Source organism: Podarcis raffonei, chromosome 3 (assembly GCF_027172205.1).
Source record: "Podarcis raffonei isolate rPodRaf1 chromosome 3, rPodRaf1.pri, whole genome shotgun sequence".
NCBI lineage: Eukaryota > Metazoa > Chordata > Lepidosauria > Squamata > Lacertidae > Podarcis > Podarcis raffonei.
In genome coordinates, this window is record NC_070604.1 from 121751297 (window position 1) to 121778702 (window position 27406).

Here is a 27406-nt window from a genome sequence, read left to right on the forward strand (position 1 = left end):
GCATTGGGTCACCCCAAATTCACCATCAGATCACATAGCATGTCCATGGCTACAGCCTGCACCAAAAAAAGCATGCACCCACTGTTGTGTGGGGCTGCAATGGCGCAAAAACATGGTTACAAAGCACGGATCCAAATGGATCCTCAGGATTTTTGCATTGGGTCACCCCAAATTCACCATCAGATCACATGTCTGTGGCCACAGCATGAACCACAAAAATCATACATCCACTGTTTCGTTCAGAATATTTTTTTTTCTTGTTTTCCTCCTCTAAAAACTAGGTGCGTCTTATGGAGCGAAAAATACGGCACAATGCCATTGAATATGACTAAAACAGTACTGTTGTACCTTGGCACTGGGACCTGTTTTCCAGGATTGGAAGGTCTCTGGAAGTGCTCCAGTCGCCCATCCCGTTTGGGGCAGAACCAGTTATTGAGCCCAGTCGCTGACATTGGTTGAAAGGCGTACTGCCAAAAAGGACTATAGATCTACCAACCGCTCGTTAATTCTGATCTGTGAAGTTACCAAAGGGAGGGGAGGATTCTCCACACCTGACACAGTGGAGCACAAGGCAATGGAAGAGGACAGACAGCCACTCCCCTTCTGATATCTCCTTAGGTTGCCCGCTTGCCCGAAGGAGGACCCACCTCAGTGCGTGAAGAGGCAGGCAGAGCCGGGAGGACTTCATCCACACTCCCGATGAGCTTCCGAAGGGAGAGGCCCACATCCTGCAAAGAGGCAAAATCAAAGCATGATCAGAGACTCCCGGCGGCTCTTCTCCCACCCTGCCTCTGCCCAACCTGTTTGCATCAAGGCAGTGCAAAGGAATGAAAGCAGAAATAAATACCTTCACAACCAGGATGTAGCGTTCTGGCGGGTGGTTGCTGACCTCGTTCTTCAGCTTCAGAACAGCCTTCACCAGGTCCATGACGTCGCCGTACACAGCGTCATCCGTCCGGTCCAGGTTGGCCGTGGGGGTTGGCTGAAGCGAGAACTGGAAAGGCAGTGTGGCACAGTGGTTAGTGTTGGACGTGGGAGACCAGGGTTCGAAGCCTTGCTCAGCCACAAAACTCACTGGCCTTGGGCTAGTCACAGTCTCTTGGCTTGTGGGAGGGGGGGTTAAATGAAGTGTGTGTGTGGGGGGGAGAACTGTGTATGACACTTTGAGCTCCTTGGAGTAAACATGGGATAGAAATACAATAAGCAAGCAAATAAATCAAAGGGGGGGCAGGGGTTTAGTCTGGGGAAGTGCCCCCCAAGTTTCTGAATTTTATGCATTTATGTATTATTACTATTATAAGAGCAGACCCCACGCTGAGATCAGTGGATTTAAGTAACATTGCTTTTAATGGGTCAACTCTATGACTAACACTGGATATTTCTTCCCTGCCTTCCAGCTCAGACGAACCCTAAAATAATACAAGTAGGACCTCCAACAAAATGTTGCAGCATATTCTTCCTTCTGCAAGGAGTTCCGCTGTTCAGGATAGCTATACACCTCCCCAATCGGAGGCCTGTATTCCGTCCCCCACCCCACCCCAAATCAATTGAATGATACAGTTTTGGGGTGATCCTTGGCCCATGGATCGCCTGAACTGGCACAGAGATTGGCTCAAAACGGAGAGAGTAACAGGATAGCAAAAGGCGAGGGCCAACTACACACCTGAGGTCCAAGTCTGGGCGGCTTCCTGGGTGGTCCTGTGAACTCAGCTAAGCCATCAATAAAAAGGAAACACAACAGTTTGTTATTATTGTTGTTGCTGATGATGACACAACATTGCTAGAAGAGCTGTCAACCCATGCAGGGATTGGACTGCAACTCAAACCATCTCCGTCCTTTAGCCTCCCCGGTTGGAACTGTTGGGATCTGGTGTTCAAAAACATCTGGGTGGGGCCACAGATGTTCCCCATTGTTATGTACTGAGTTGAATAGGATCCAAAATGCAGCAGTCTGATTGGTCCTAGAACAATAGGATCCAGAATGCAGCAGGCTGATTGGTCCTAGGACAATAGGATCCAGAATGCAGCAGTCTGATTGGTCCTAGAACAATAGGATCCAGAATGCAGCAGTCTGATTGGTCCTAGAACAATAGGATCCAGAATGCAGCAGGCTGATTGGTCCTAGAACAATAGGATCCAGAATGCAGCAGTCTGATTGGTCCTAGAACAATAGGATCCAGAATGCAGCAGCCTGATTGGTCCTAGAACAATAGGATCCAGAATGCAGCAGGCTGATTGGTCCTAGAACAATAGGATCCAGAATGCAGCAGGCTGATTGGTCCACAGGAGCCACCCAATCCAGCTCCAGGTGGAAGTGAATCCGCAACCTGATTGCCCTACAGGAGAATCCCAGAATTAGCCAATCACGTGGAGCCCATTGTGTAAATAATGTATATAAAGCAGACATTCTGGCGGGACTTCCATTCCTCCTCACCACTATGAGCTGAATAAACAGCATGAAATCCACTCTTGACTCTGAGTATCTTTCACCCATCCTCTGCCCGCTCCACTCACCAACCCGGCTGACCCCTCCACCCTTTGCCACAGTCCTTCCTCCACCCCAGCGAACCCCCTCCATTTACACTTGACCAACCCCCTCCCTTTACACCTCGCCCACTTCCTGCCTCTCCCTCCATAGCTCACCCCCAAATCGCACTCTGAAGCCCCTCCAACCCACCTTTGAACAATGTCCCTTCTTAAGCCTGCGCTGTCTCCATGTTTAAGGCAGGGGGTGCTTTGGAAAGCGGGGGGTCAAATGGCACTCTGAAATAACACCCACCCCCCTTTCAACGCCCCCCCCCTCAGCAGCTTGCCTCGCTCAGGGGCCTGCTGTTCTGCTACTGCGCTGTGGTTGGAAGGGGTGTCTGAGGGTGGTGGGAGCAGCGCAACATGACGACAGCCTTACAATTTTATTCTATAGTAAGACTCGCGCTGCGGTTGGAAGGGGTGCCTGAGGGTGGTGGGAGCAGCGCGACGTGACGACAGCCTTACAATTTTATTCTATAATAAGACTCGCACTGCAGTTGGAAGGGGTGCCTGAGGGTGGTGGGAGCAGCGCAACATGACAACAGCCTTACAATTTTATTCTATAGTAAGACTCGCGCTGCAGTTGGAAGGGGTGCCTGAGGGTGGTGGGAGCAGCGCGACGTGACGACAGCCTTACAATTTTATTCTATAGTACGACACGCTGCGCAAGGTGCAGGGAAGGTGGTTAAGCTTCCTCGACCGCACTGACGGGGAACTCAAGTTCTCTCGATCGTGAAACGCCTGGAATGGTGAGCAGAGAATGACACCTTGCGCGGCTGCACTATGGAAGGGCAAATTGAGTTAGATACTCACTGTATCCTGCCTCCTTCTCGGGGAGTTTCTGAAAAGAAAAGGGGCATTGAGTCACATGGTTTTGACACATGCAGCATAAATCCAGTGCGTGTTATCTCAGAAGTAAAGCCTCCAGTGCTCAGTGGGGCTGACACTTTAGTAAGCATGAGTTTAATCTAGAAAGGAGAGAAATTAGCTGGAATTGAGAAGCAGAAGCAGAGAGATCAGAGATCATGTTCCTAGACCATTGCTGAGAGCTGGCTCTTATACGGGAAGAAGCAATTTTGGTGTCTCTCAGGGGTGGGGGCCAAATACTGTTTTAATGTATTTTTAATCTTTTGTTGGGAGCCGCTCAGAGTGGCTGGAGAAACCCAGCTGGATGGGCGAGGTATAAATAAATTCTTCTTTTTCTTCTTCTTCTTCTTCTTCCTTCTTCCTTCTTCCTTCTTCTTCCCTCCAGCCCTCCCTGTCTGGCTCTTGCCCCCCCTCCCAAGGCCACGCCCCTCACTGGCCCCACTTCACACCCTCCCTCAGTGATTTTGCCTGGCTGGACTTTGTCCTTGAACTCTACCGCTTGCTTGTCTGGGTGGAAAAGAGAGTGGTGGGTGTGTAGAAACCAGCCCACTTTAGAAAAAAAAAATTGCATTTGTGGCTCCGCCCATTTTTGCCTCCGACCTGCGGCCCTCAGGAGGGAATGTGGCCCTGGGGAAAGAGGCAAGGCGAGGGAAGCAGAAGGCCAAGGATCCCAGAAGCTCAGAGGCAGGAAGGAAGTTCAGAAGAGCAACAGAGCCCTGTTGGAGCACCGAGACTTAGAGTCAGAGTCCCATGGGGAACAGGGCAGCCCTGAAGCCGCTGCAGAGGGTGTCTGTTCAAGTGATGTAGCCGTGATTATTTCCCCCTCACTTTATCATCTTTTTGCCAGGAGAAGTTAGGAAAGTTAGGAGAGCGAGCAGAGGGCAGCCGGAGAGTTGTGGCCCATGGACTTACTGGGGGGTAGGTGTGGCTGTTCACAGACGCCATGGGGTCCTGTGGCGGAAGAAAGCAGCAAACATCAGCAGTCGCAATGAATGATTCAGAGGGGGTGTCCAGACAGGGACTTAATACAGTCATACCTCGGGTTACAGACGCTTCAGGTTGCGTTTTTTCGGGTTGCAAACCGCCGAAACACGGAAGTACCGGAACAGGTTACTTCCGGGTTTCAGCGGTCGTGCATGTGAAGAAGCGCGAGATCCCGCTTTACGCAATCGCAGACGCGCCAAATTGCAACCCGCACGTGCGCAGATGTGGGTTGCGTACGCTGCGGGTTGCGAACGTGCATCCTGCACGGATCATGTTCGCAACCCAAGCGTTCACTGTACTCTATTACTGCTAGTCCCTTGTTCTCTAGGGCCACGGTTCTTCGGTTCTTCTTAACAAACCCCCTCAGCTGGCATCACAAGCAGGAATGAATTACCGTATTTTTTGCTCTATAAGACTCACTTTTTCCCTCCTAAAAAGTAAGGGGAAATGTGTGTGCGTCTTATGGAGCGAATGCAGGCTGCGCAGCTATCCCAGAAGCCAGAACAGCAAGAGGGATTGCTGCTTTCACTGCGCAGCGATCCCTCTTGCTGTTCTGGCTTCTGAGATTCAGAATATTTTTTTTCTTGTTTTCCTCCTCCAAAATCTAGGTGCGTCTTGTGGTCTGGTGGGTCTTATAGAGCGAAAAATACAGTGGTTTCCCAGACTTTTTAAATTTCTTCCAGCTTCTCGTTTTCCCTGCCTTAAGTTCAGTTTGCCTAATTTTTGGCAATCTCTCTCTCTCTTTTTAAGGTCCCCATTAAACCTTGAGGATTAGGGGTGTGTGTCATTGGTTTCTGGTTGTTTCTCCTTGTTCTTATTATGTATTTCATGTTTTTAATCTTGCATTTTTATGTTGGGAACCACCCTGAGCACTGCGGATGAAGGGTGGTATACAAATTCAACAAATAAACAAAACAATAATTTTTTTAGTGCATGTTTCTCTTCACCAATACATTTTGGCTAGCGGTTTTCCCTAACACACTGCACGTTTATTTTCATGAACGTGTGCATTTTAAAGGCACGTGTCCCTCTAACGTATGCATTTTTACACACCCTGCGGCTGGACAATTTCACTGCAAAATTCGGAGAAACGTAAATTCCAGAGGATACTTGCATCCGAGCTCACGTGTCGCTGTTTCGGGAAAGTGCAAATCGGGTGGATTTGCGTTAAAATGCGAACAGAATCAAATCTGTTCCCCGTCCCTGATCAGGAGGCGATAAAGCTTCCTCTGGTAGGTTACTGTATTTTTTGCTCTATAAGACTCACTTTTCCCTCCTAAAAAGTAAGGGGAAATGTGTGTGCGTCTTATGGAGTGAATGCAGGCTGCGCAGCTATCCCAGAAGCCAGAACAGCGAGAGGGATTGCTGCTTCCATTGCGCAGCGATCCCTTTTGCTATTCTGGCTTCTGAGATTCAGAATATTTTTTTCTTGTTTTCCTCCTCCAAAAATTAGGTGCATCTTGTGGTCTGGTGCATCTTATAAAACGAAAAATACGGTAATCTTCCCCACTATATATGGCAACTCCCGAATCCGTGGGCTGGGTGCAATTTCGGGTCCCCCCAGTGTAAGTCTATGCAAGGAAGTCTGCAATAGCTCCCCCGTCCCCCACCCCACAATTGGTTTGGGGGCTGTCAGGAGAACCCCAGGGAGAGGAGAGGGCAGAGCATTCTATCAGGAGAACCATCTGCTTAGTACTACGTTGAGCTCCTCTCCATGTGTCTGAAATCAGTTCTTCTTGGTACTAACTATAGAAGAACCATTAAATAATGCCAAAGAAGTTATTAAAGAAATAGAACAATTTGGACAAGTAGCAGGTTTTAAATTAAACAAAAGCAAGACTAAAATATTAGTTAAAAATATGGAACAAGACTTGGTTGATATGTTGCAGCAGGAAATTGGTATAGAAGTAGTTAAAAAAGTTAAGTATTTAGGAATCTGGTTAACCACAATGATTTATAGATTTATAAATCTATATAGATTGTAATATATATATATATATATATATATATATATATATATATATATATATATATATATAAAATAAATAATATATTATAATATATAAATCTATAAATATAGATTATATATAAATATAAATCTATAGAGATTTATTTCAAAATAACTGTGGAATGGAATTAAGAGAGACATGGAAATATGGGGAAGAATGAAATTACCATTTTGGGGAAGGATTTCAGCTATAAAAATGAATGTGCTACCAAAGATGTTTCAATGATTTGTTTCAATCAATTCCTATAATCAAGGTGGCAGCAATTTTTAAAGAATGGCAAAAAGCAATTTCACGATATGTCTGGAAGGGGAAGAAACCGAGAATACAATATAAATTGTTAACAGCTGCTAAAGAAAGAGGGGGCTTCGCCTGCTTTGGGCAGGCTAGAAGGAAACGGATCTCAGCTTTGCCAGTGGCCATCCCTGTGGCCGCCCGTATTGCCGCTTAGGTGGACTCACCAGGGCCTTCTCCTCCTGCCGCAACCACTGGTAGTCCTCTGCCATCTGCTTGTGCTGCTTGTCCAGGATTTGCCTCATCTTGGCCCGTTCCATCTCCCAGAGCTTCTGGGCTTCTTCTCGGCTGCTGGGCCGGAGGAAGTCCTCCTCCTTTGCAGGCAAAAGCATGGGAAGAAGAACAGTGAGCGACCAGAAGCCTCGCTTCTCTTGTGCCAGCAACTCCCAGAAGCCTCGCTTCTCTTGTGCCAGCAACTCCCAGAAGCCTCGCTTCTCTTGTGCCAGCAACTCCCAGAAGCCTCGCTTCTCTTGTGCCAGCAACTCCCGGAAGCCTCGCTTCTCTTGTGCCAGCAACTCCCGGAAACCTCGCTTCTCTTGTGCCAGCAACTCCCGGAAGCCTCGCTTCTCTTGTGCTAGCAACTCCCGGAAGCCTCGCTTCTCTTGTGCTAGCAACTCCCGGAAGCCTCGCTTCTCTTGTGCTAGCAACTCCCGGAAGCCTCGCTTCTCTTGTGCTAGCAACTCCCAGAAGCCTCGCTTCTCTTGTGCCAGCAACTCCCGGAAGCCTCGCTTCTCTTGTGCCAGCAACTCCCGGAAACCTCGCTTCTCTTGTGCCAGCAACTCCCAGGAGCCTTGCTTCTCTTGTGCCAGCAACTACTAGAAGCCTCGCTTCTCTTGTGCCAGCAACTCCCAGAAGCCTCACTTCTCTTGTGCTAGCTACTCCCAGAAGCCTCGCTTCTCTTGTGCTAGCAACTCCCAGGTTCACCCCCAATTTCTCGCGAGGCCCAGGGATTAATCATAGAATTGGCTTCCCAGGCACATCTGGCTGACCACTGCTGGAGACAGGTTGCTAGACTAGGCAGATGGATAGCCTGGTCCTACAAGGCTGTGTCCTGTGTTCTTAAAGGTTGCTGAGGATCCCTTTTAAATTAGGGATGATTTTGTGTGTGTCTAAGAGGTTGTGTAAATGACAGGAAGAGTAACATCTCTGGGGGTGCGAATAGTTGAAGGCGATTGGTGTCTGCAACAGTAGTTTAAAAAAACAATTCCCACTGTGCTTCACATATTTTAATACTTTGTTGGAAGCTGCCCAGAGTGGCTGGAGAAACCCAGCCAGATGGGCGGGGTATAAATAATAAATGATGATGATGATGATGATGATGATTATTATTATTTTGCCGGGGGGAAATGTTCAATGGTTTTTAATGTATGGAAAGCTGCATCTCCTTCTGACACTCACCCACACTTTTGCTTGACCCTAATTTTGACCGAATCCTGTACCTATTAATTCCCCTGGGTTCGAGAACTTTTCTTGTCATTCCACAACTGAGCCTTGCGAAAACCTGATGTTCCCAGCTAAATTTGATCTTCTCAGATGCGTTGAAGTTCTGAAGAGGGATTTTGCCTAACTGTGTTTCAATCCAGGGCACAAGATCGGAATTTCACAAGGCACACCTGTGGAAAACAGCGAGCGGAAACTCTCAAACCCGGAGGGAAATAATTGGTGCACGATACGATTGAATTATGGTTAGGGCCAAGTGTGGATGAGCCCCACATTCACAGAAGAGCTGTGTTCATCTCTAAGGGCGCAGCTTCCCATCTCTTTTACTGCTGGAATCTCTTGCCCAGAGACAAAGAGATTTGAAATTGCACAGAGGAGCAAGTTCTCTCATTATTTCTGCTCCGAAGTGGATTTGTCCACAGGGAGTTTCCTGCTAACTATTGTGCCTGTGTGTTTTTTTTAAAAAATGTATTTTTATTAAAGATTTTCTTAGTTTACAAAAGTCTCTCTCTCCCTTTTTTGCTCCAAATAACATTTTTTACAGATCACTTTCATTTGTTGAGACATTAGGAAGAAGAAGGGGAAGGGGGGGTGGGGGGCTGGGATTGGGTGGGGGTGTTTCTATTATACTTAATATATGTGGGGTTTTGTGTCAGCGTCGCTCGTGCAGGTTCTGTGCTATTCACTTGGTGGTGAGAGAGGTTGGGGTTGGCCAAGGTGTGGTTGTTTGTGTGGTTGTGTGAGTGTGTGAGTGGGGTGGGTGGGTGTTTTGGATCAGGTTAGCCATATTGATTCGTATGCTGTTGGTGGATTTTTGTCATTGTCTTGTTGGGCTGTGTACATGATAAAGGGGAGCCATACCGGGGTGAAGGCGTCTTCTTCTATTTGTCCCCGTGTCAGTTTCAGTTTATTGGTTAATTTTTCTAGTAAGGCTGTTTCCCATACTATTTGGTACCATTGGTCCATGCTTACTCCTGACAGGTCTCTCCAGTGTCTGGTTATGGTGTTTCTGGCTACTGAAAGTAGGTGGGTTAAATGGTGTAAATGGGCATTATTGTGGTGTAAATGGGCATTATTGTCTTGGAAGATGTTTAGTAGGGCCAATTCTGGGGTAATTTCTAATACTTACTTAGTTATTTTACATATTTCTCGTATGGCTGTTGTCCAGAATAGTTGGATTTTGGGGCACTCCCATCACATGTGGAGATATGTGCTGTTATGGAAATTACGGGGGGGCACACCTTTAAAGTTAAATATTACAAATATTATGCCTGAATGTATCCTTTCAACTTGACAGCTCAGGGAAGTTACCTAGCTTTAAAAAATAATATAAAATCATCTCCTTTGCCAGTTTCCTCCATTCCAAAGCTATTTTCCCCTTGAAAAGGGACTCCAGCAAGTTCCCAGAGGTGACAATTGCTGGGCTCATTGTTAGCCAAGGGAAGCCAAATCTCATCACCTGACTTGCCTCAGGCTCCAGACATGCAAAGGAACTTCTATTGTACTTTTGGGTGGTGGGTACTTAAGACATATTTGTCTATGTTCATCTTATACCTGAGTCTTGCCCTGACATGTCTGCTTATGCTAATCTTGTACCAAGGACTTGTCTGGACATGTTTGCCAAGGTTAACCCCTCCCCTTTTGTGACATGCCAGTGATGTATCAATGATGCTGTATGAACTGTATTCTGGGATATGGTGGGAAAGTTTTAAAAGTCCTTGTCACCCCATCCTCGGGGTTCAAATTTGCTCTTTGAACCTATTGCTCAATAAACTTTGGTCTACAGCTATTTGCTCTGGTTGGTGGCTGGACTCCTTCCTTTATTCCACAGGGACCTGTGGGCTTTGCCTGACCAGCTGGGTGACTGAGCAGCCTCACACCTAGATTTTTCCGTAACTGTGCCTATGGAGGTGCACCCTCTCCTGTTGTACCCCTGTTCTTCCACCTCTGCCAAAGAAAATGCACTGGGTTTCTGCACCTCCTCTAGAAAGTTCTCCAGAAATGTCCTTCCAGAGTCACTGGAGAGCTTCAGCTAGAAAGTGGGTTCACAGAACCACAGGACAGCGTTCGCTCCTCTTTTCTCCTCACCTCCCATGGAAGCTGTCCCGGGTTAACGGAGTCACTGAGCCTTCCGGAACTTTGCAGAACAAATATGACGTCTGGACTGGGCGGAGGAGAGCTAGGAGCAATGGGGTGAGTGGCAGTCGGGGGGCGATATTAGCGAATCGGGGAAAGCATTTGCGTAAGCGGCGAAGGCGGCAGGACAAACGACAAAGGCTATGCGACAAGGGTGTGCCCTTCCAACAGTTGCAGTGCCTCCTCTCACGCTGTACACAGCAAGGAGTGCGGCTGCACCTGTTGAATGGCGGCCTGCTACAGAGCTCTCATTGGGGACACAGGCCCAGTTTGCTGTGCGATCTATTTCAGCCCCGTTAAGGCTCAGTCCATCGTACCGCTAGAAGGGTGCCTCTGCCCGTGTGTTGCTTGTCACGAGACTGAGAGGGGGGCTCAGGACCCCAGCCCCTCAGAGTTACCAAGGGGACGTGTGGGGCGAACACAACACAGACATGGTGAGGCCTAGTCCGACGACCCACTGGACTGCGCGTCGCCTGGGAAATCCAAAGCCTTTTCATGAATGGTGCAAAATCATTGTTCAGTGCGGTACGCATTCAACCACCCCCAAAATCAAAAGCTTTGGAAACGCATGTCCTGTCCCCCCCCCCATTTCTCTACTGTGAATTCAGAGATAGAAATGTGGAACAGCTCATTTTGCAGGTTGGGGGTCAAATGGATTAGAGGGACGAGGGAATGCTCTCCTTCTGACTGAGGTATACGGCCTTGGCCCAGTATACCTGAAGGAGCGTCTCCATCCCCATCGTTCTGCCCGGACACTGAGGTCCAGCTCCGAGGGCCTTCTGGCGGTTCCCTCGCTGTGAGAAGCAAAGCTACAGGGAACCAGGCAGAGGGCCTTCTCGGTGGTGGCACCCACCCTGTGGAACGCCCTCCCATCAGATGTCAAAGAGATAAACAACTACCTGACATTTAGAAGACATCTGAAGGCAGCCCTGATCAGGAAAGTTTTTAATGTGTGACATTTTAATGTATTTTTAATCTTTGTTGGAAGCCACCCAGAGTGGCTGGGGAAACCCAGCCAGATGGGCGGGGTACAAATAATAAATTATTATTATTATTATTATTATTATTATTATTATTATTATTATCCTTCATATCCCCTCCAAGATTTGTCTTGGGGGTGGTATACAACATAGGAATCTGCCTTAAACCAAGTGAGAACTTGGGCCCATATAACTCAGCACGGTCCACACTGATTGGCAGCAGCAGTCTCATCCCAGCCCTACCGGCAGCTGCCACTGGGAACTGAACCACTGGGATGTTCTACATGCAAAGCAGGTGTCCTGTGGCTGAGTTGCTTCCCTTCCCCTCTGAACACCAGCTGCTAGGAATCACAAACAGGGAGATGGCTGCTGCCTTTGCGTCCTGCTTATGGGCTTCCCAGATGCTGAGATTCGTAGAATCGTGGAGTTGAAAGGGGATCCCAGGGGTCATCTAGTCCAGCCCCCTGCAATGCAGGGAATCTTTGCTAAAGCATCCATGACAGCTGGTTGTGTGGATGGCCACACTGGGAAAAGAGAGGGCTGGGCCAGAGGGGTCTTGGGGTCTCTTCTCTCTCTCTCTCTCTCTCTCTCTCTCTCTCTCTCTCTCTCTCTCTCTCTCTCCTATCCCCAACTTCTGCTTATCTTTGAGGTTTCATTTTTGAATTTATTTTATAAAATTTATACACCGCTTGATAGCTCAAAGAAACCTCAAAGCAAAAAAGACAACAAAATGTTCTTGATGCGAAAAATGATTCAGCAATCATTAGAAAAATTTCAAAAAGCTAAAATAACCAAAACCAGGGACTCAGCTACACAGCTGCAAATAAAATGTTTTAAACGAATTGTAAAGTGCAATATGCAAATGCGGTGCTAGGTGGCGACAGTGAGCTATGCAAAATTCAATGTATTTTTCAAAACGTTTTAAAATAAAGCATTTTCACAGTGTGTGTTTTTTTAAAAAAATATGTCTGCAGATTCCACCCAGGTGAAATCTCGCACCAGGTTTCTAAGTGTCTGGACAGGCTTGTCTGAACAAGAATGGTTCTAGCAGTCCCGAAAAGAGGGCAGTTGAAAGCGCCTGCCTGAAATCAAGAGGCAGGGAGTTCCACAGTGCTTCCACACAAAATGGCTGGGTTCTTACAAGTGCAGAACGGGCGCCAGGCTTCCCACCAGCCCCGTCTTACCCTCATGCTGTGGCGCTTGAAGACGTTGTGCCTGTTGAGCGGCGGGGTGTGCAAGGAGTTGACGGGAGACGGGTACTCGATGGGGCTGGTGAGCGTTGGCGAGCTGGCACACAGACCCTCGGGCACCTGGGGAGGCGTAAGCAGAAGGCAGCGGGCACAAAACTCTAGACACAGCATAGGCGGCAGGCGCACAAACAGGGCTCAGGAGACTTTGGCACGGAGAGAAAAACAGTAGGCAGAGGAAGGAGAAAGAGGCCACCTGTTTGCGACGGGGGCAGCCATGCCATCTTGTGAGATTTGATGCTCCACCTGTGCTGAGGCACACCTCGCACCTGGCATGCCAGAGCGTGCCAAGGAGCCTTGCGTCCACACTCCATGAACTTGTGGCCTCTTGGCTAGCAAACAGGATTTCCTCCCTGACCGTTTGTCCTCTCACAGATTTGGTTACTAGCTTGGCTGGAGCGTGAGCGGGGACACAGACGTAATCAAGTATTGGGGAAAACATTTTAGGGAAACACCTGCTGACATGTGTATTTGACAACGCTGGAAATGTGCTTAGATGGAGATACGTCATGTTCAGAGTGGTTTCACTACTGTCTCCAATTGTTGGCTTCTGCTAATAACAGGAGCCTCTGCACAGCTAAGAGGCATGCGGGTGGCGCTGTGGTTTAAACCACAGAGCCTAGGGCTTGCCAATCAGAAGGTCAGCGGTTCGAATTCCCACAACAGGGTGAGCTCCTGTTGCTCGGTCCCAGCTCCTGCCAACCTAGCAGTTCGAAAGCACGTCAAAGTGCAAGTAGATAAATAGGTACCACTCTGGTGGGAAGGTGAATGGCGTTTCTGGGCACTGCTCTGGTTCGCCAGAAGCGGCTTAGTCATGCTGGTCACATGACCCGGAAGCTGTACGCCGGCTCCCTCGGCCAATAAAGCGAGATGAGCGCCGCAACCCCAGAGTCGGCCACGACTGGACCTAATGGTCAGGGGTCCCTTTACCATTACCTTACTGCACAGCTAGTCTCACGCATGGCTCACCTGCATCCAACCTCCCGCCGTCCTCCGTTATTCCTACACATCTTACATCCGGGTAAGGGGAAGTAGTGGGCATTCCCTCAAGATTGTCAGACCAGAAATTTGGGAAATCCCGTTCCAAAAGGGGCACCCGAAACCAGCTTGATGTGAGCGGTGGCTGGCGACGGAAATGGTTGCTATTCCGCTCCAAAAACGAGCAGCCAGTTCAGTTTGCCAATCTGCCCACCGGACGTCCGAGGCTAGATGTGCTCCACGGACTTAGAGCAGCGGTTCCCAAAGCAGGTGGGGTTGCCCCCTGTGGGGCAGTGGGATTCCCTAGGGGGCTGTTAAGAGGCAAGGGGGAGGCAGGGGGTGTATATGGGTATTTGGTGTTGAAAAGTCCATCCGTTGGGGGAGAGGAATGGAACAGAGTCTCTTGGACAGGCATAGGCAAACTCGGCCCTCCAGATGTTTTGAGACAACAATTCCCATCATCCCTGACCACTGGTCCTGTTAGCTAGGGATGATGGGAGTTGTAGTCCCAAAAATAGTTGCCATCAATTTGATTTGAACTGATGTTATAATGAATTGATTTTAGAATGCTGTATTATTTTACTGTTGTTAGCTGCTCTGAACCCGGCTTCGGCTGGGGAGGGCGGGATATAAATAAAATTTTATTATTTTATTATTATTATTATAAAACACCTGCAGGGCCGAGTTTGCCTATGCCTGCTCTAGGAGATGGGCATGGCTGGCTGGCTGGCAGGCTGGCACCGGCAACATTTTGTTGGGCAGCAAGCGCAAGGGTTTAAAACCAGATTCTGGGAAGGAATTCGAAGCGATAAACAGAAAGATCAGAAGTCTTGTTCCGGCAGCTGCAGGAATTCCTGACAAGCATCAAGCAGCTGCTACAAATCCAGCAGGAAAAACACTCATCTTTGGCTCGGCAGGAACAAAAATGCAACAGTCAACACGAGACAAACGGGAAGTCCCTGGTCTTACCTGGAATTGCAGTTTGGGGGCCAGCAGGTTGGTCTGGGGGGGCGGTTTGTACTTTGGTCTGCTTGGCTGGGGGGAAGAAGGGAGGCTTGATGAGCGTCAAAGGAATATTGGGAAACAAAGCATGGACTTGGCTCTTTCACCCATTTATAAAAAACAAGCACCCAATATATCAATATATATATATCAATATAAACATTTATAAATATGCACAAACATGCATTACTCTCATGTCGCAAAAACACACCGAACACCTATATTTGCAGCACACCAAAAAGTCACAGAATCTGTGCATCAAAGCGGAGTGCTCTGAATATTCTTATTTTCAGCCTTGCATGGTTAGTCCTGCTGGCCACATGACCCGGAAGCTGTACGCTGGTTCCCTTGGCCAATAAAGCGTGATGAGCGCTGCAACCCCAGAGTCGGCCACAACTGGACCGAATGGTCAGGGGTCCCTTTACCTTTACAATCCCCATGTTAAACCCTCCCCCCAAATCTACATCACTAAAACATCATGGTTACATCATGAAAGGGGAGGTCTGGTGGCAGGAATCTGTGCATCCTGGACCCTGCCCCATGGTTCTCCTTGCCCTCCACCAAACACCCATCAAGTGTAACAAATGAGATATTTACATTTCCCTGTTTCCCAGTCAACAATCACACCTTTTCGTCTTCATTTGAGTTTGTTATTTCTGGAATGGCTACCTGTCTGGCACTCAGGTATCAGGAGGCCAGGGATTATCCCTCAGGCAGAGGGGCTGCTGAGGAGCTGAGCTCACATGTCTATAGGAATTTCTGAAGTTTTCCCAGTGGGCCAGTACGTACATAGAAACATTTATCCGTGAATTCTTACATTTGGTATTCTGCAGCAAAGGCCCTTTGAATAGATAGGAAGAAACTGTGATGAAGTGTTTTGTGGGGACAAGTCACAAAAGTGATTGTGCTGGTTTTGGTAGTGGGCTGCATGTGCATGATATCTGCTGGAGGGGCAACCCTCCCCCAACCTATACATAAATTCCTGCAACACTCTTCCACTTGGAAGAACTTTTCCCATGGGAGAATCTGACTGAACGCAATGGCAAGAGAGTGGCCTGTGCTTGGAGCCTGTCTCTGTGCATATGAACTTTTCTCACCTTTGGAGGGGGCTCCTGCGAAGAGGGGGGCTCCATGATTTTGGGGGGCCGGTGGCGGTTGTTCCTCTCTTGCTCCCGTGCAATCTCTTTCTCCATCTGGTAAACGTCACTGCAATCAAAAAAGGAAAGAGCAATTCAGCTTGGCAGAACTGCCTGTGGGGGTTTCATTCATTTCGTTTAATGGGAATGGGGGAGTAATTGGGTTTCGTTTGCCTTTTACTCTTAACTTGTACTTCTCAAATCAACGTGCGAACTGAAACACTGCCATCATTTGAAGTTTGCACTTATCCAATCCGGTAAGGCAGTTCTCTAAGCAAACAATGGATGGTATTCAATTCATGTAGACTCAGAGTAGGCCCACTGAAATGAATGGACATAACCTAGTCATGTTCATTAATTACACTGTAATTACTCCAGTGTTTAGAAAACGAATTATGCTATGGGAAACCACGTGCATTGTGGAATGGAATCTGCAGAACCAAGGGAATTCTGCAACTTTGCTTATGTGATTTATTCAGCTTGCAGAATGTTGCTTTCGCTAGTGCAGATTTCAGATTTGTAATGGCTAACCTAGGGTTGGACGCGGGTGGCGCAGTGGGTTAAACCACAGAGCCTAGGGCTTGCCGATCAGAAGGTTGGCAGTTCGAATCCCCACGACGGGGTGAGCTCCCGTTGCTCGGTTTCTGCTCCTGCCTACCTAGCAGTTCGAAAGCACGTCAAAGTGCAAGTAGATAAATAGGTACCGCTCTGATGGGAAGGTAAACGGTGTTTCCGTGCGCCAGAAGTGGCTTAGCCATGCTGGCCACATGACCTGGAAGCTGTACACCGGCTCCCTTGGCCAATAAAGCGAGATGAGCGCTGCAACCCCAGAGTCGGCCTAATGGTCAGGGGTCCCATTACCTTTTTTAACCTAGGGTTACCAGACATCCCTGGTTCCTGGGGACAGTCTCCAGATTTCCAAATCTGTCCCTGGACAAATTCCGTGCCCAGAATGTCCCCAGATTTGCAAATCTGTCCCCGGGAAAAGTGGCAGCGGCAGCCCGGAGCCAGCCTGGTAGTGCAGTTGGCTCTGGCTGGCTTCAGGAGCTGCTTGCTGCTGGGGTGCCTGCCATTTTTCCTTGCCGGAAGGACTGCCAAAGGGGAACTGGGGGTGTCCAGCGCTACAGATCTCCTGCCCCCTTCACCCTTTGTTTTGACTGATTGGAGGAGGCTCAGGAGCTGCGGGCGGCTGGCAGTTGTCCAGTTTTTTAAAAACTCTGCGCATTTATGTTTCACAAGGTGCGAAAGAAGGGCTTTGCACCTTTACACAACATGCCTGTGTGCTTGGGTCTTCTGCCTCACCATCCCCACTATTGACTCCCTGTTGCTACTCAGCTTCAAAAAATAAAATCAAAATGTCCCCGGATTCGTTGAAAAAAATCTGGTAACCACAGGCTACCCTCCTACTCACCTCAAGCTGCAGACCAGCTCTTTGAACTTGGGCCTGTCGCTGGGGTCATAATCCCAGCAGCGGGTCATCAGAGCGTAGAGGATGGGGGGGCAGGCGTCGGGCTTGGGCAGGCGGTCTCCCTTCTCAAGCACCGCGATCACGTCCTTGTTCTCCAGCCAGAAGAAGGGCTGCTTCCCGTAGCTGAGGATTTCCCACATGCAGACGGCTGAGGTGGAGAAATCAGGAAGAGAAGAGAGCGTGGGAGAGAGATGCAGGGATTGGTGGGACACACGAAATTGCACCAGCAAGAAACCAGACTGATTTACCTATTTAAATCTCTGCACCTGGGGGGCGGAGGGGGTTGAACACTTAATTACCGTATTTTTCGCTCTATAAGACGCACCAGACCACAAGGCGCACCTAGTTTTTGGAGGAGGAAAACAAGAAAAAAAATATTCTGAATCTTAGAAGCCAGAACAGCAAGAGGGATCGCTGCGCAATGGAAGCAGCAATCCCTCTCGCTGTTCTGGCTTCTGGGATAGCTGCGCAGCCTGCATTCGCTCCATAAGACGCACACACATTTCCCCTTACTTTTTAGGAGGGAAAAAGAGAGTCTTATAGAGCAAAAAATACGGTAGATTTCAGTTGTTTTATTTAAGTTTTCCTACTGATTTACCTATTTAAATTTCTGCACCTGGGGGGGGGCGGAGGGGTTTGAATACTTAATTAGATTTCAATTGTTTTATTTAAGTTTTCTGACCGATTTACCTATTTAAATCTCTGCACCCAGGGTGTGTGTGTGTGTGTGGTTTGAATACTGAATTAGATTTCAATTGTTTTATTTACGTTTTCTGACAAGATGGCTACTCTTTGTATTCTTTTTGCTAGATTTTGGATAAATTTCCTGAAAACTGATGTGATTCATTGCACCTGTGGGTAGCCTTTATAATGCCACTAGGGTTTTGCCAACAGCATCAGCTTGCTGCACTTTTAAGTGATGGCTGATCCATGGCCATTTGATGTGCCTTTGGGGACAAGTTATTTGGTATGTATTTGTTATTGGTTGTTTATTGCAACCAATATTGTTTATTTGTTATTGGTTGTTTATTTGGTATGTATTTGTTACTGGTTGTTGCAGTGGGAATGAAGTTTGAAGGCTAACCTAAATGTGAAGAGATTTACAAAAAAAGAAAGAAAAAGAGTGTGAAGAGGTACCCTCACTGCGAGAAGCCAAGTTAAAGGGAGCCAGTCAGAGTGCCTTCTCGGTAGTGGCGCCCGCCCTGTGGAACACCCTCCCACCAGATGTCAAAGAGAACAACAACTACCAGACTTTTAGAAGACATCTGAAGGCAGCCCTCTTTAGGGAAGCTTTTAATGTTTGATGCATTACGATATTTAAATATTTTGTTGGAAGCCGCCCAGAGTGGCTGGGGAAGCCCAGCCAGATGGGCGGGGTATAAATTATTATTATTATATATATATATATATATATATATATATATATATATATATATATACACACACACACTGGTGGGAGAATCTGCATACTCAGACTGTATTAAGAATGTGTCGGGAATATTTCTGCAAAATGTGGCCTTCAGCTAGCCTGATAAGAGAGGAGGTGCCCTGTTCCTTCCACGGGATCCAGTATCCAGCTCCAATAATGGAGACGTGCTTGTCCTCGGAGAATGTGACGTAATTTCTACGCACGTGTAAAGCTAAATTGGAGAAATGCCTCTATATAAGCCTGTGTGATTTTTAGTCCTGTGGATGCCACTTCTGGGGGTTTTTTTTGGACAATAATTTTTATCAGTTTTCAATTACAATAATCCATTGGTAGCCTCACACTCTAACAATGCCAAATTATAATACAATTACTAATCCCAGTCATTCAAATGCCAAACTATATGATTTAGGTGGTCTCCCGCATGCTAGAATTGATGGTTTGATTATTTACTTTGTTTCTGCGTCCCAAAATCTCATTCGTCTGAATTACATTCCGTTCAAAATAACAACTGCAATATGAACAACATCTATTCGTCTTGACACAGCAAATGATTTATAAACCCATAGGTGAAGCATTCAAACTATATCCTTATTCCTCCTGCGTGTGACACATGTGGGTCATAGCTGTCAACTTTTCCCTTTTCTAGCAAGGAATCCTATTTGGAATAAGGGAATTTCCCTTTAAAAAGGGGGAAGGTTGACAGCTGTGATGTGGGTGCCACTTTTTGTGGGCTTCCCATCAGCCACTGCGGTTCTAAATCTGTCTCAAACATCACAATGATGTGCAGAATTATTATTATTTATTTATTGAAAGAATCCACCACATCATCCACTTGCAAGCTTAACACACAGCAGGTTCATCCACCTTGGCTACCTTTGAAACAAGGGTAGCCAATGGGATGGCCTCTAGGAGCTTTTGACTACAATTTTCACCAGGCTCACATCACATGGCCAATGGGCAGGGAGAAGGGGAATCATAGGCCCCGCCCCCACATCTGGAGGGCACCACGTTGGCAACCCCTGCCTTAAAACACCCCTTGCAATTCCTAAGTGTGTTGCATGTGGCTCCCTCCGTTTCCAGCCTCTGCTGGAGGCGGAGCATGCAGGCACGGATCCTGCTGCTGCCTCCTCCAAGCATTAAAGTAAGTTGGAGTTCTTGTTAATAAATATATAAATATACCAAGAAAAAAGCACACCAAGAACTCTGGCCAATGTAAGTTTCAACAGTGGGAGTGGTCCCCACTCGCAAATCAATAGTCAGTTGTAACAAAAACTAATCCATTCAAAAGTATGTATTCTGACATTCAAACTCATGAGTAGAGATAAGTTCATGTTGGTCCATAGTCAGATTTGACGTGAAGGTCTTAATTTCAATCACTGAGCAGAAGTCAGAAGTCAATTATAGATCAGAAGCCAGGACAGGGCCCCATTTCGATGTACAGTGGTGCCTCGCAAGACGAAATTAATTCGTTCTGCGAGTTTTGTCGTCTTGCGATTTTTTTCGTCTTGCGAAGCACAGTGTCAGGAAAGTTTTGGAAAAGCTTCAAAAATCACCAAAGTCTTTAAAAACCTCAAAAAAGGCTACCACACCGTGTTCTATGAGTTGCTCCTCGAAGTCAAGTCGCAACTGTATTAACGGTGTTAAGAAAAAGGAAACAAACTTGCAAGACGTTTCCGTCTTGCGAAGCGAGCCCATAGGGAAAATCGTCTTGCGAAGCAGCTCAAAAAACAAAAAACCCTTTCGTCAGCAAGTTTTTTGTCTTGCGAGGCATTCGTCTGCGAGGTACCACTGTATTCACCTTCGTCAGCTGGAAGTATCAAACATTACATCAAAATACATTTAAATTCTAAATTATCATAAATTATAAAACAGTATTATACAACATTTGGTTACTTACCTAATTTTTAAGGGGTCGTGTAAGTTTGAAGAACTCGTATAAATATGTCCTTTTATTTTCTACGTTTCTCTCTGACTATGGACTAACATGAACTTATCTCTACTCATAATCTCTAATACTGTGACAAATTATTGTGTTACACATACCCTTATGAGTTTGAAATCTCTATTTGAGTTTGTAATCCTTGTCAGAATACGTACTTTTGAATGGATTAGTTTTTGTTACAATTGACTATTGATTTGCAAGTGGGGACCACTCCCACTACTGGAACTTAAATTGGCCAGAGTTCTTGTCGTCTCTCACCAGACACTCACCGAACATCCAAACGTCGCTGGCAGAGGTGAATCGGCGGAAGTTGATGGACTCTGGGGCCATCCACTTGATGGGTAGGCGAGTCACCGAGGCTGGGTTGAGGAAGGCGAGGGGGGAGCGGGGAAAGATCAGAGCCAGTTATTCCCAAAGCACAGGCAAGCCAGCAAGGTTACAACTGAGCGGAGGCTTCTGCATTCGCTATATTTTTGATTGCTGCATTTTCAATCTTTCAAAAACACATTTTTATTGTTTGACACAACGTTCCATCTCCATGTGGCCCTCAAATATAGGAGCAGCTCTAAAGCGTATCAGGCAGGGAACCTTCTCTGTCCTATCTGGAGATGTCAGGAATTGGACCTCAGACGTTTTGCATGCCCTCCCTAAATCAAATGGCTTTGCAGTACGGAAGTCCTCCAGCCTGCTGTCGTTCTGGGTTCTAGAGGTCTCGCTTCAGGCCAAGCGTATGAGTAAAGGTAAAGGTAAAGGGACCCCTGACCGTTAGGTCCAGTCGCAGACGACTCTGGGGTTGCGACGCTCATCTTGCTTTATTGGCTGAGGGAGCCGGCGTACAGCTTCCAGCTCATGGGGCCAACAGAACTAAGCCGCTTCTGGCGAACCAGAGCAGCGCACGGAAACGCCGTTTACATTCTCTCCGGAGTGGTACCTATTTATCTACTTGCACTTTGACGTGCTTTCAAACTGCTAGGTTGGCAGGAGCTGGGACTGAGCAACGGGAGCTCACCCCGTCGTGGGGATTCGAATCGCCGACCTTCTGATCGGCAAGTCCTAGGCTCTGTGGTTTAACCCACAGTGCCACCCGCGTCCTCAAATACCCACCACCAAATACTCGTGTATACGAGCAATGGTTGTTTGGGGACCCTTTCTGGTCCTGGGACTTCCAACCCATTTAACTAGAGATGCTGAAGGACTGGTCCCCAAACCGTCACATGGGAAGCAAGCACTTTGCCAAATAAACAAACTGCATCCCACATTTTTGAACCTGGGTGCAGGCCACAGCTGAGCTGCCCTGCAGTGTGGACATGCCCAGAGGAGCTGGCCTCACAAAAAACTGCCTTTTTCAGCTGGCAGGGACATCCCAAGGCCTTGGGCGGAGGCCTTTTCCAGTCTGGTTACCCAATATTTTTGGTGAGAAGGCCAGTAGCTCAGCCACAGAACATCAGCTTTGCCTTCAGATGGTCTCAGCGTCAATCCCAATGACATCTTCCAGTAGGGCTGTGATTGTCACCTGCCTGAATCCCTGGAGAGCCACTGCCAGGGAATGCAGAAAATACTGCACCAAGATCAAGGTCAAAGGCCTGGAAACGATGCCTTATGAGGAACGGCTAAGGGAGCTGGGCATGTTTAGCCTGGAGAAGAGGAGGCTAAGGGGTGATATGATAGCCATGTTCAAATATATAAAAGGATGTCACATAGAGGAGGGAGAAAGGTTGTTTTCTGCTGCTCCAGAGAAGCGGACACGGAGCAATGGATCCAAACTACAAGAAAGAAGATTCCACCTAAACATCAGGAAGAACTTCCTGACAGTAAGAGCTGTTTGACAGTGGAATTTGCTGCCAAGGAGTGTGGTGGAGTCTCCTTCTTTGGAGGTCTTTAAGCAGAGGCTTGACAACCATATGTCAGGAGTGCTCTGATGGTGTTTCCTGCTTGGCAGGGGGTTGGACTCGATGGCCCTTGTGGTCTCTTCCAACTCTATGATTCTATGATTCTATGATTCTAAGATGTACATGCTCAATTATGTGGCAGCTTCCTGTGTTACTGCACCAATCCTTTGCACTTGAGATGTTGGGCACTTGAATTGGGCATCTTCTTGATGCACCAGCAAGGGTCAAATTCAGCTTGTGCAGCAAACACAAAGCAGTGGCCAGGTGGACTTTATTTACATGTATGCAACATACAATATGAAACGATAATCTTTATCGTCATTGTCCATATACAGAACAATGAAATTGAAAAAATCTACATCAGACATTCAATAACCATCAAGCCTGCTATCCCAGCCTGGTTAACCCCCTAAAAACTCTGATCCCCCACAATTAAATACAATATACTCCCACAGAGACTACCTTACACTCCATTCTGGGGAATATTACGTACAGTTGCACCTTGGTAGTTGAATGCCTAAGCTGTCGAACAAATCGGCTCCCGAACGTTGCAAACCCGGAAGTGAGTGTTCCAGTTTGCGAACATTTTTTGGAATGTCCGACGAGGCTTGGATTAAATTCAAAAACCAAGGTACGGCTGTACTGTTTTAGTCATATTCAATGGCATTGTATATATACTGCAAATTGCTTTGAGACTTTTTTTGGGTAGTACAGTACACTCACAATTGACTTGCGCTGATCCATTCATATGATACGATACAATATCTTTATCGTCATTGTCCCATACAGAACAACGAAACTGAAAAATCTACATAAGACATTCAAAACTCAACAAGCCTGCTATTCCAGCTATCCCAGCCTGGTTAACCCCCTAAAACCTCTGATACCCCATTTTTAAATACAATATACTCCCATAGAGACTCCTTACACTGCGTTTAAAATCAAAATCGCATTTGGGTAGAAACTGTTTCTCAGGCAGCTAGTCCTAGTCTTTATAACCCTGTACCTTAGCAGAAGCTAAAAGAGATCATTTTCGGGGTGCGCACTATCCTGCACTATCTCTGCAGCTTTCTTATGACACCTGGAAGCATAGATATGATCTAAGGTGGGAAGAGTGCACTCAATTATTCTCTCTGCAGTCTTTACACCCCTGGGCAGCATTGTTTTTTCCCTGACCGTGCAGCTCCCAAACCACACACACAGACCATGCTCAACAGTACAATGGTAAAAATGCCATCAACAGGTTCTTTGAGATATTATTTTTCTGGAGGATTCTCAGAAAATATAACCATTCAGCCTGGAGCTCTGGGACACCCCCAACCCCCCCTCCTTACCTTTGTAATACTCGTCATCCTCAATGTATCTGGAGAGCCCAAAATCTCCCAGTTTGACGCACTCGTGAGAAGCCACCAGTACATTCCGGACAGCGATGTCCCTGCAGGTGACAAGGTGAGATTGGCCACTTCTTTTCTGGGAGGTGGAGGGGGGCAATAGGTATGATGGTGGGGTGGATCAGAAGTGCCTGAGTACACATGCCATGGTGGGACCCCCAGGTCATCTATTGCTCACCGATAAGATGAGACAGCCAGCATAGTGGTTAGAGCACTAAACTAGGACTTGGGAGAAGAGGGTTCGATTCCCTACTCAGCCACGAAGCTCATGGGATGACCTCATTCAGTCACTTGCTCTCAGCCTGATCTACCTCACAGGGTTGTTGTTGAGGACAAAACAGGGTACTAGGGAACTAGGGAAGCCAACTTAAGGACCTTGGCAACAGGACTGCTCAAGGTGCCCCGCATATAAAATTGGAGAAATCAAGAGATACCGTATTTTTCGCCCTATAGGACTCACTTTCCCCCCTCCAAAAATGAAGGGGAAATGTGTGTGCATCCTATGGGGCGAATGCAGGCTTTCACTGAAGCCTGGAGAGCGAGAGGGGTCGGTGCGCACCGACCCCTCTCGCTCTCCAGGCTTCAGGAAGCTCTGCGCAACCCTCGGGAGACCGGCTCCAAGGGTTGCGCAGAGCTGCCTGCAGTCCCGGGCTCAGCACAGCTCTGCGCGGCCATCGGGAGCGGGGCGCGAAGTCCTGTCCGGCTCCCGATGGCTGCGCAGAGCTGCCTGCAGTCCCGGACTCAGTGCACTTCTCCCCATTGCCAGCCCCACAAGCTCGGGGGACAGCGGGGAGGCGGAGCGCGTCTTCCCGCTGTTCCCCGACCTGGTTCTTCCAGCCCCGCACCTGGGGGGGAAATAAATCTTTTTCTTCTTTATTTCCCCCCCAAAAAACTAGGTGCGTCCTATGGGCCGGTGCGTCCTATGGGGCGCAAAATACGGTATATAGCTGCAACGGCAACATATCTCTTCTTTCTCGTATCCAAAAATGCAAGAAGGGCCTTTACACTCGCCAGAAGCTTGGCTCTGCCCTCGCTGGTTCCGGAAGGAGCCTTTTAAAAAGTCCCATACACTCAGAGACTTTGCGCCTGTTCATTGGGGGAGATAGGAAGCCCAGAGCACTTGTTCTTTAGATGTCCCTTTTATGAAGAGGCACATAGTGAGACCATTGATCCTCTACTGGTGAGGCTCACTGACCTCCCGGAAAAGCAAAAATTCGACCTTCTCCTGTTTGACAAAGATCAGAAAATGACCCAGATGGTCGCCAGATTCTGTGCACAGATCTGTAGGCGCAGACCATCTCGCGACCCAAAGTAGTTTGTTAAGAAAATCCCCAAACTCGGTTCCATGGGTAACTCTGGGTCAGCTCTCTGTGGTAGTTTATCTTAAAGTTTTATGTGTCCATATGCTTATCGCATTTATAAATTTTAAATTTATTTAAAAAGGTCCTTGGAGGAAAAGTGGGATACAAATGTTGTTGTTGTTGTTGGAATTTGTCTGTCTCGGGAGACAACAAAAGAGTGTGCCTTTGGGGGTGAAGTCAAGCCGTTGTCTCTGAAAAATCTCACACATCACTTGGGAAGGCTGGTGAACTAATGCCAGCGTACTGGAAGAAGCAAAGATCACCAGTGTTGAAGCAATGATTCTTCAACATCAACTTTGTTGGACTGCACATGTTGTGGGGATGCCTGATGATCGCCTTCCAAAGCAACTACTCTATTCCAAACTTAAAAATGGAAAGTGTAATGCTGGTGGTCAACAAAAGAGGTTTAAAGACTGTCCCAAGGCAAATCTTTAAAAATGTAGTATAAACACGGACAACTGGGAAACACTGGCCTGCAAGCGCTCCAGTTGGAGAACAGCCTTCACCAAAGGTGTCATGGGCTTTGAAGACACTCGAACTCAGGACGCAAGGGAGAAATGTGCTAAGAGGAAGGCACGCGTGGCAAACCCTCACCATGATCAACTCCCGCCCAGAAACCAATGTCCCCACTGTGGAAGGATGTGTGGATCCAGAATTGGCCTCCACAGTCACTCACGGACTCACTGCTAAAACCCTGTTTTGGAATCTTACTCAGCTACGGGTGATTGCTAAACAAGAAGAAGACGCAAGTGACCTCTCTGTGGTGCACGTCTGGAGGTCCTGGGAGAGAGACTTCCATCCTGAGCAGCGCACCTGTGCATGTGCATAGCTCCTTGCGCATGACACCAATGCTCTCCCCACTAGAGTTTATGTCATCAAATCCACTCCAGACCCGCCCACCCTGAAAATCAGGCTCTGCTAGCAATTCCACTGGGAGTTGTCTCCAATTCAGTTTCTTTATTTATCCCCCACATTCCTTCTCTATCTGAGATGCCTTTTCTGGTACCCAGGGCTGCTCTGCATCCTTGCCTCACAGAGGAACACAGGTAGGGTCCATCTGGCACTGATACGAAGTCTGGGCTTTCTCGATTTCTCAGAGATGATGGGTGGCTGTTTGCGGAGAAGCCCAGGTGTGCAAATTTGGCACTGCGAAAACATGTCTACGATATGCGCCGCCCTCCCACTGCCCTTGTGGGGTGGGATGGGGGCGAAGTGCCCTTCTCGTACCTGTGCACACAGTTGATGGCTTCCAAGTAGGCCATGGCTTTGCCGAGCTGCAAGGTGTAGAGGATGAGGGTCTGCACCTTCAGCGACGCCTTGTTCTGCTCCAGGTAGCGTCCCAGCTGCAGCGGGGAGAAGGAAGGATGAGGGAGAGAAGAGTCACTTTCAAAATGTTCTTCCCTCGGAGAGCCCCCTCCCCAATCCCCCCTCCCCCTCATTTCAATAGTCCAGGGAGAAAATAAACTTTACTGAATAATTGGAACAGAACAGCAGGTAACTTGAGCAGAAAGAAAGAAAGGGGATTTTCCCATTTTAAGGGCCAGGGCTTGTTGAGAACAGGGCTAGATTCAGCTAAAGATAATAATGAAAATAATGAAAATAAAACAGTGGTACCTCCGGTTGTGGGCGGGATCTGTTCCGGAGGCATAGCTGTCAACGTTTCCCTTTTTTAAAGGGAAATTCCCTTATTCCAAATAGGATTCCTCGCAAGAAAAGGGAAAAGTTGACAGCTATGTCCGGAGGTCCGGCTGGATCCCGAGGTTTTTGCAAGCGGAGGTCTACTTCTGCACATGCAGCAAAACCTGGAAAAATACTTCTGGGTTTGCTGCTTTTGCATCCCGAAGTTTACGTAACCAGAGGGTTACGTAAACGGAGGTACTACTGTAATAATTAATAATAATAATAATAATAATAATAATAATAATAATAATAATAATATAATTATACCCCACTCATCTGGATGGGTTTCCCCAGCCACTCTGAGTGGCTCCCAACAGAATATTAAAAACACGATAAAGCAAACATTTAAAACTTCCCTAAACAGAGTTGCCTTCAGGTGTCTCCTATAAGTCAGATAGTTGTTTATTTCCTTGACATCTGCTGGGAGGGCGTTCCACAGGGCGGGTGCCACCACCGAGAAGGCCCTCTGCCTGGTTCCCTGTAATTTGGCTTCTCACAGTGAGGGAACTGCCAGAAGGCCCTCGGAGCTGGACCTCAGTGTCTGGGCAGAACGATGGGGGTGGAGACGCTCCTTCAGATATACTGGACCGAGGACGTTTAGGGCTTTCAAGGTCAGCACCAACACTTTGAATTGTGCTCAGAAATGTACT

At 47.6% G+C, this 27406-nt stretch overlaps 1 protein-coding gene across 8 annotated transcripts in view; it reads right to left on the reverse strand.

The window, feature by feature from the left end:
- The window catches only part of PTK2B (protein tyrosine kinase 2 beta), a 358085-nt gene that overhangs the window by 241686 nt on the left and 88993 nt on the right, over positions 1–27406 (reverse strand). For 5 of the 8 annotated variants that reach the window (XM_053383797.1, XM_053383795.1, XM_053383798.1 and 2 more), the window contains 13 exons: positions 26304–26419; positions 23659–23759; positions 20705–20794; positions 17008–17212; positions 15558–15666; positions 14428–14493; positions 12418–12543; positions 6845–6991; positions 4306–4344; positions 3340–3367; positions 1664–1719; positions 848–994; positions 648–728 (listed from right to left, as the gene is read on the reverse strand). In XM_053383797.1, coding sequence (XP_053239772.1) covers positions 648–728; positions 848–994; positions 1664–1719; positions 3340–3367; positions 4306–4344; positions 6845–6991; positions 12418–12543; positions 14428–14493; positions 15558–15666; positions 17008–17212; positions 20705–20794; positions 23659–23759; positions 26304–26419 — 1311 coding nt within the window. The remainder of the gene's footprint in view (positions 1–647; positions 729–847; positions 995–1663; positions 1720–3339; positions 3368–4305; positions 4345–6844; positions 6992–12417; positions 12544–14427; positions 14494–15557; positions 15667–17007; positions 17213–20704; positions 20795–23658; positions 23760–26303; positions 26420–27406) is intronic. The other 3 variants (XM_053383800.1, XM_053383802.1, XM_053383801.1) reach the window with 3 other exon arrangements.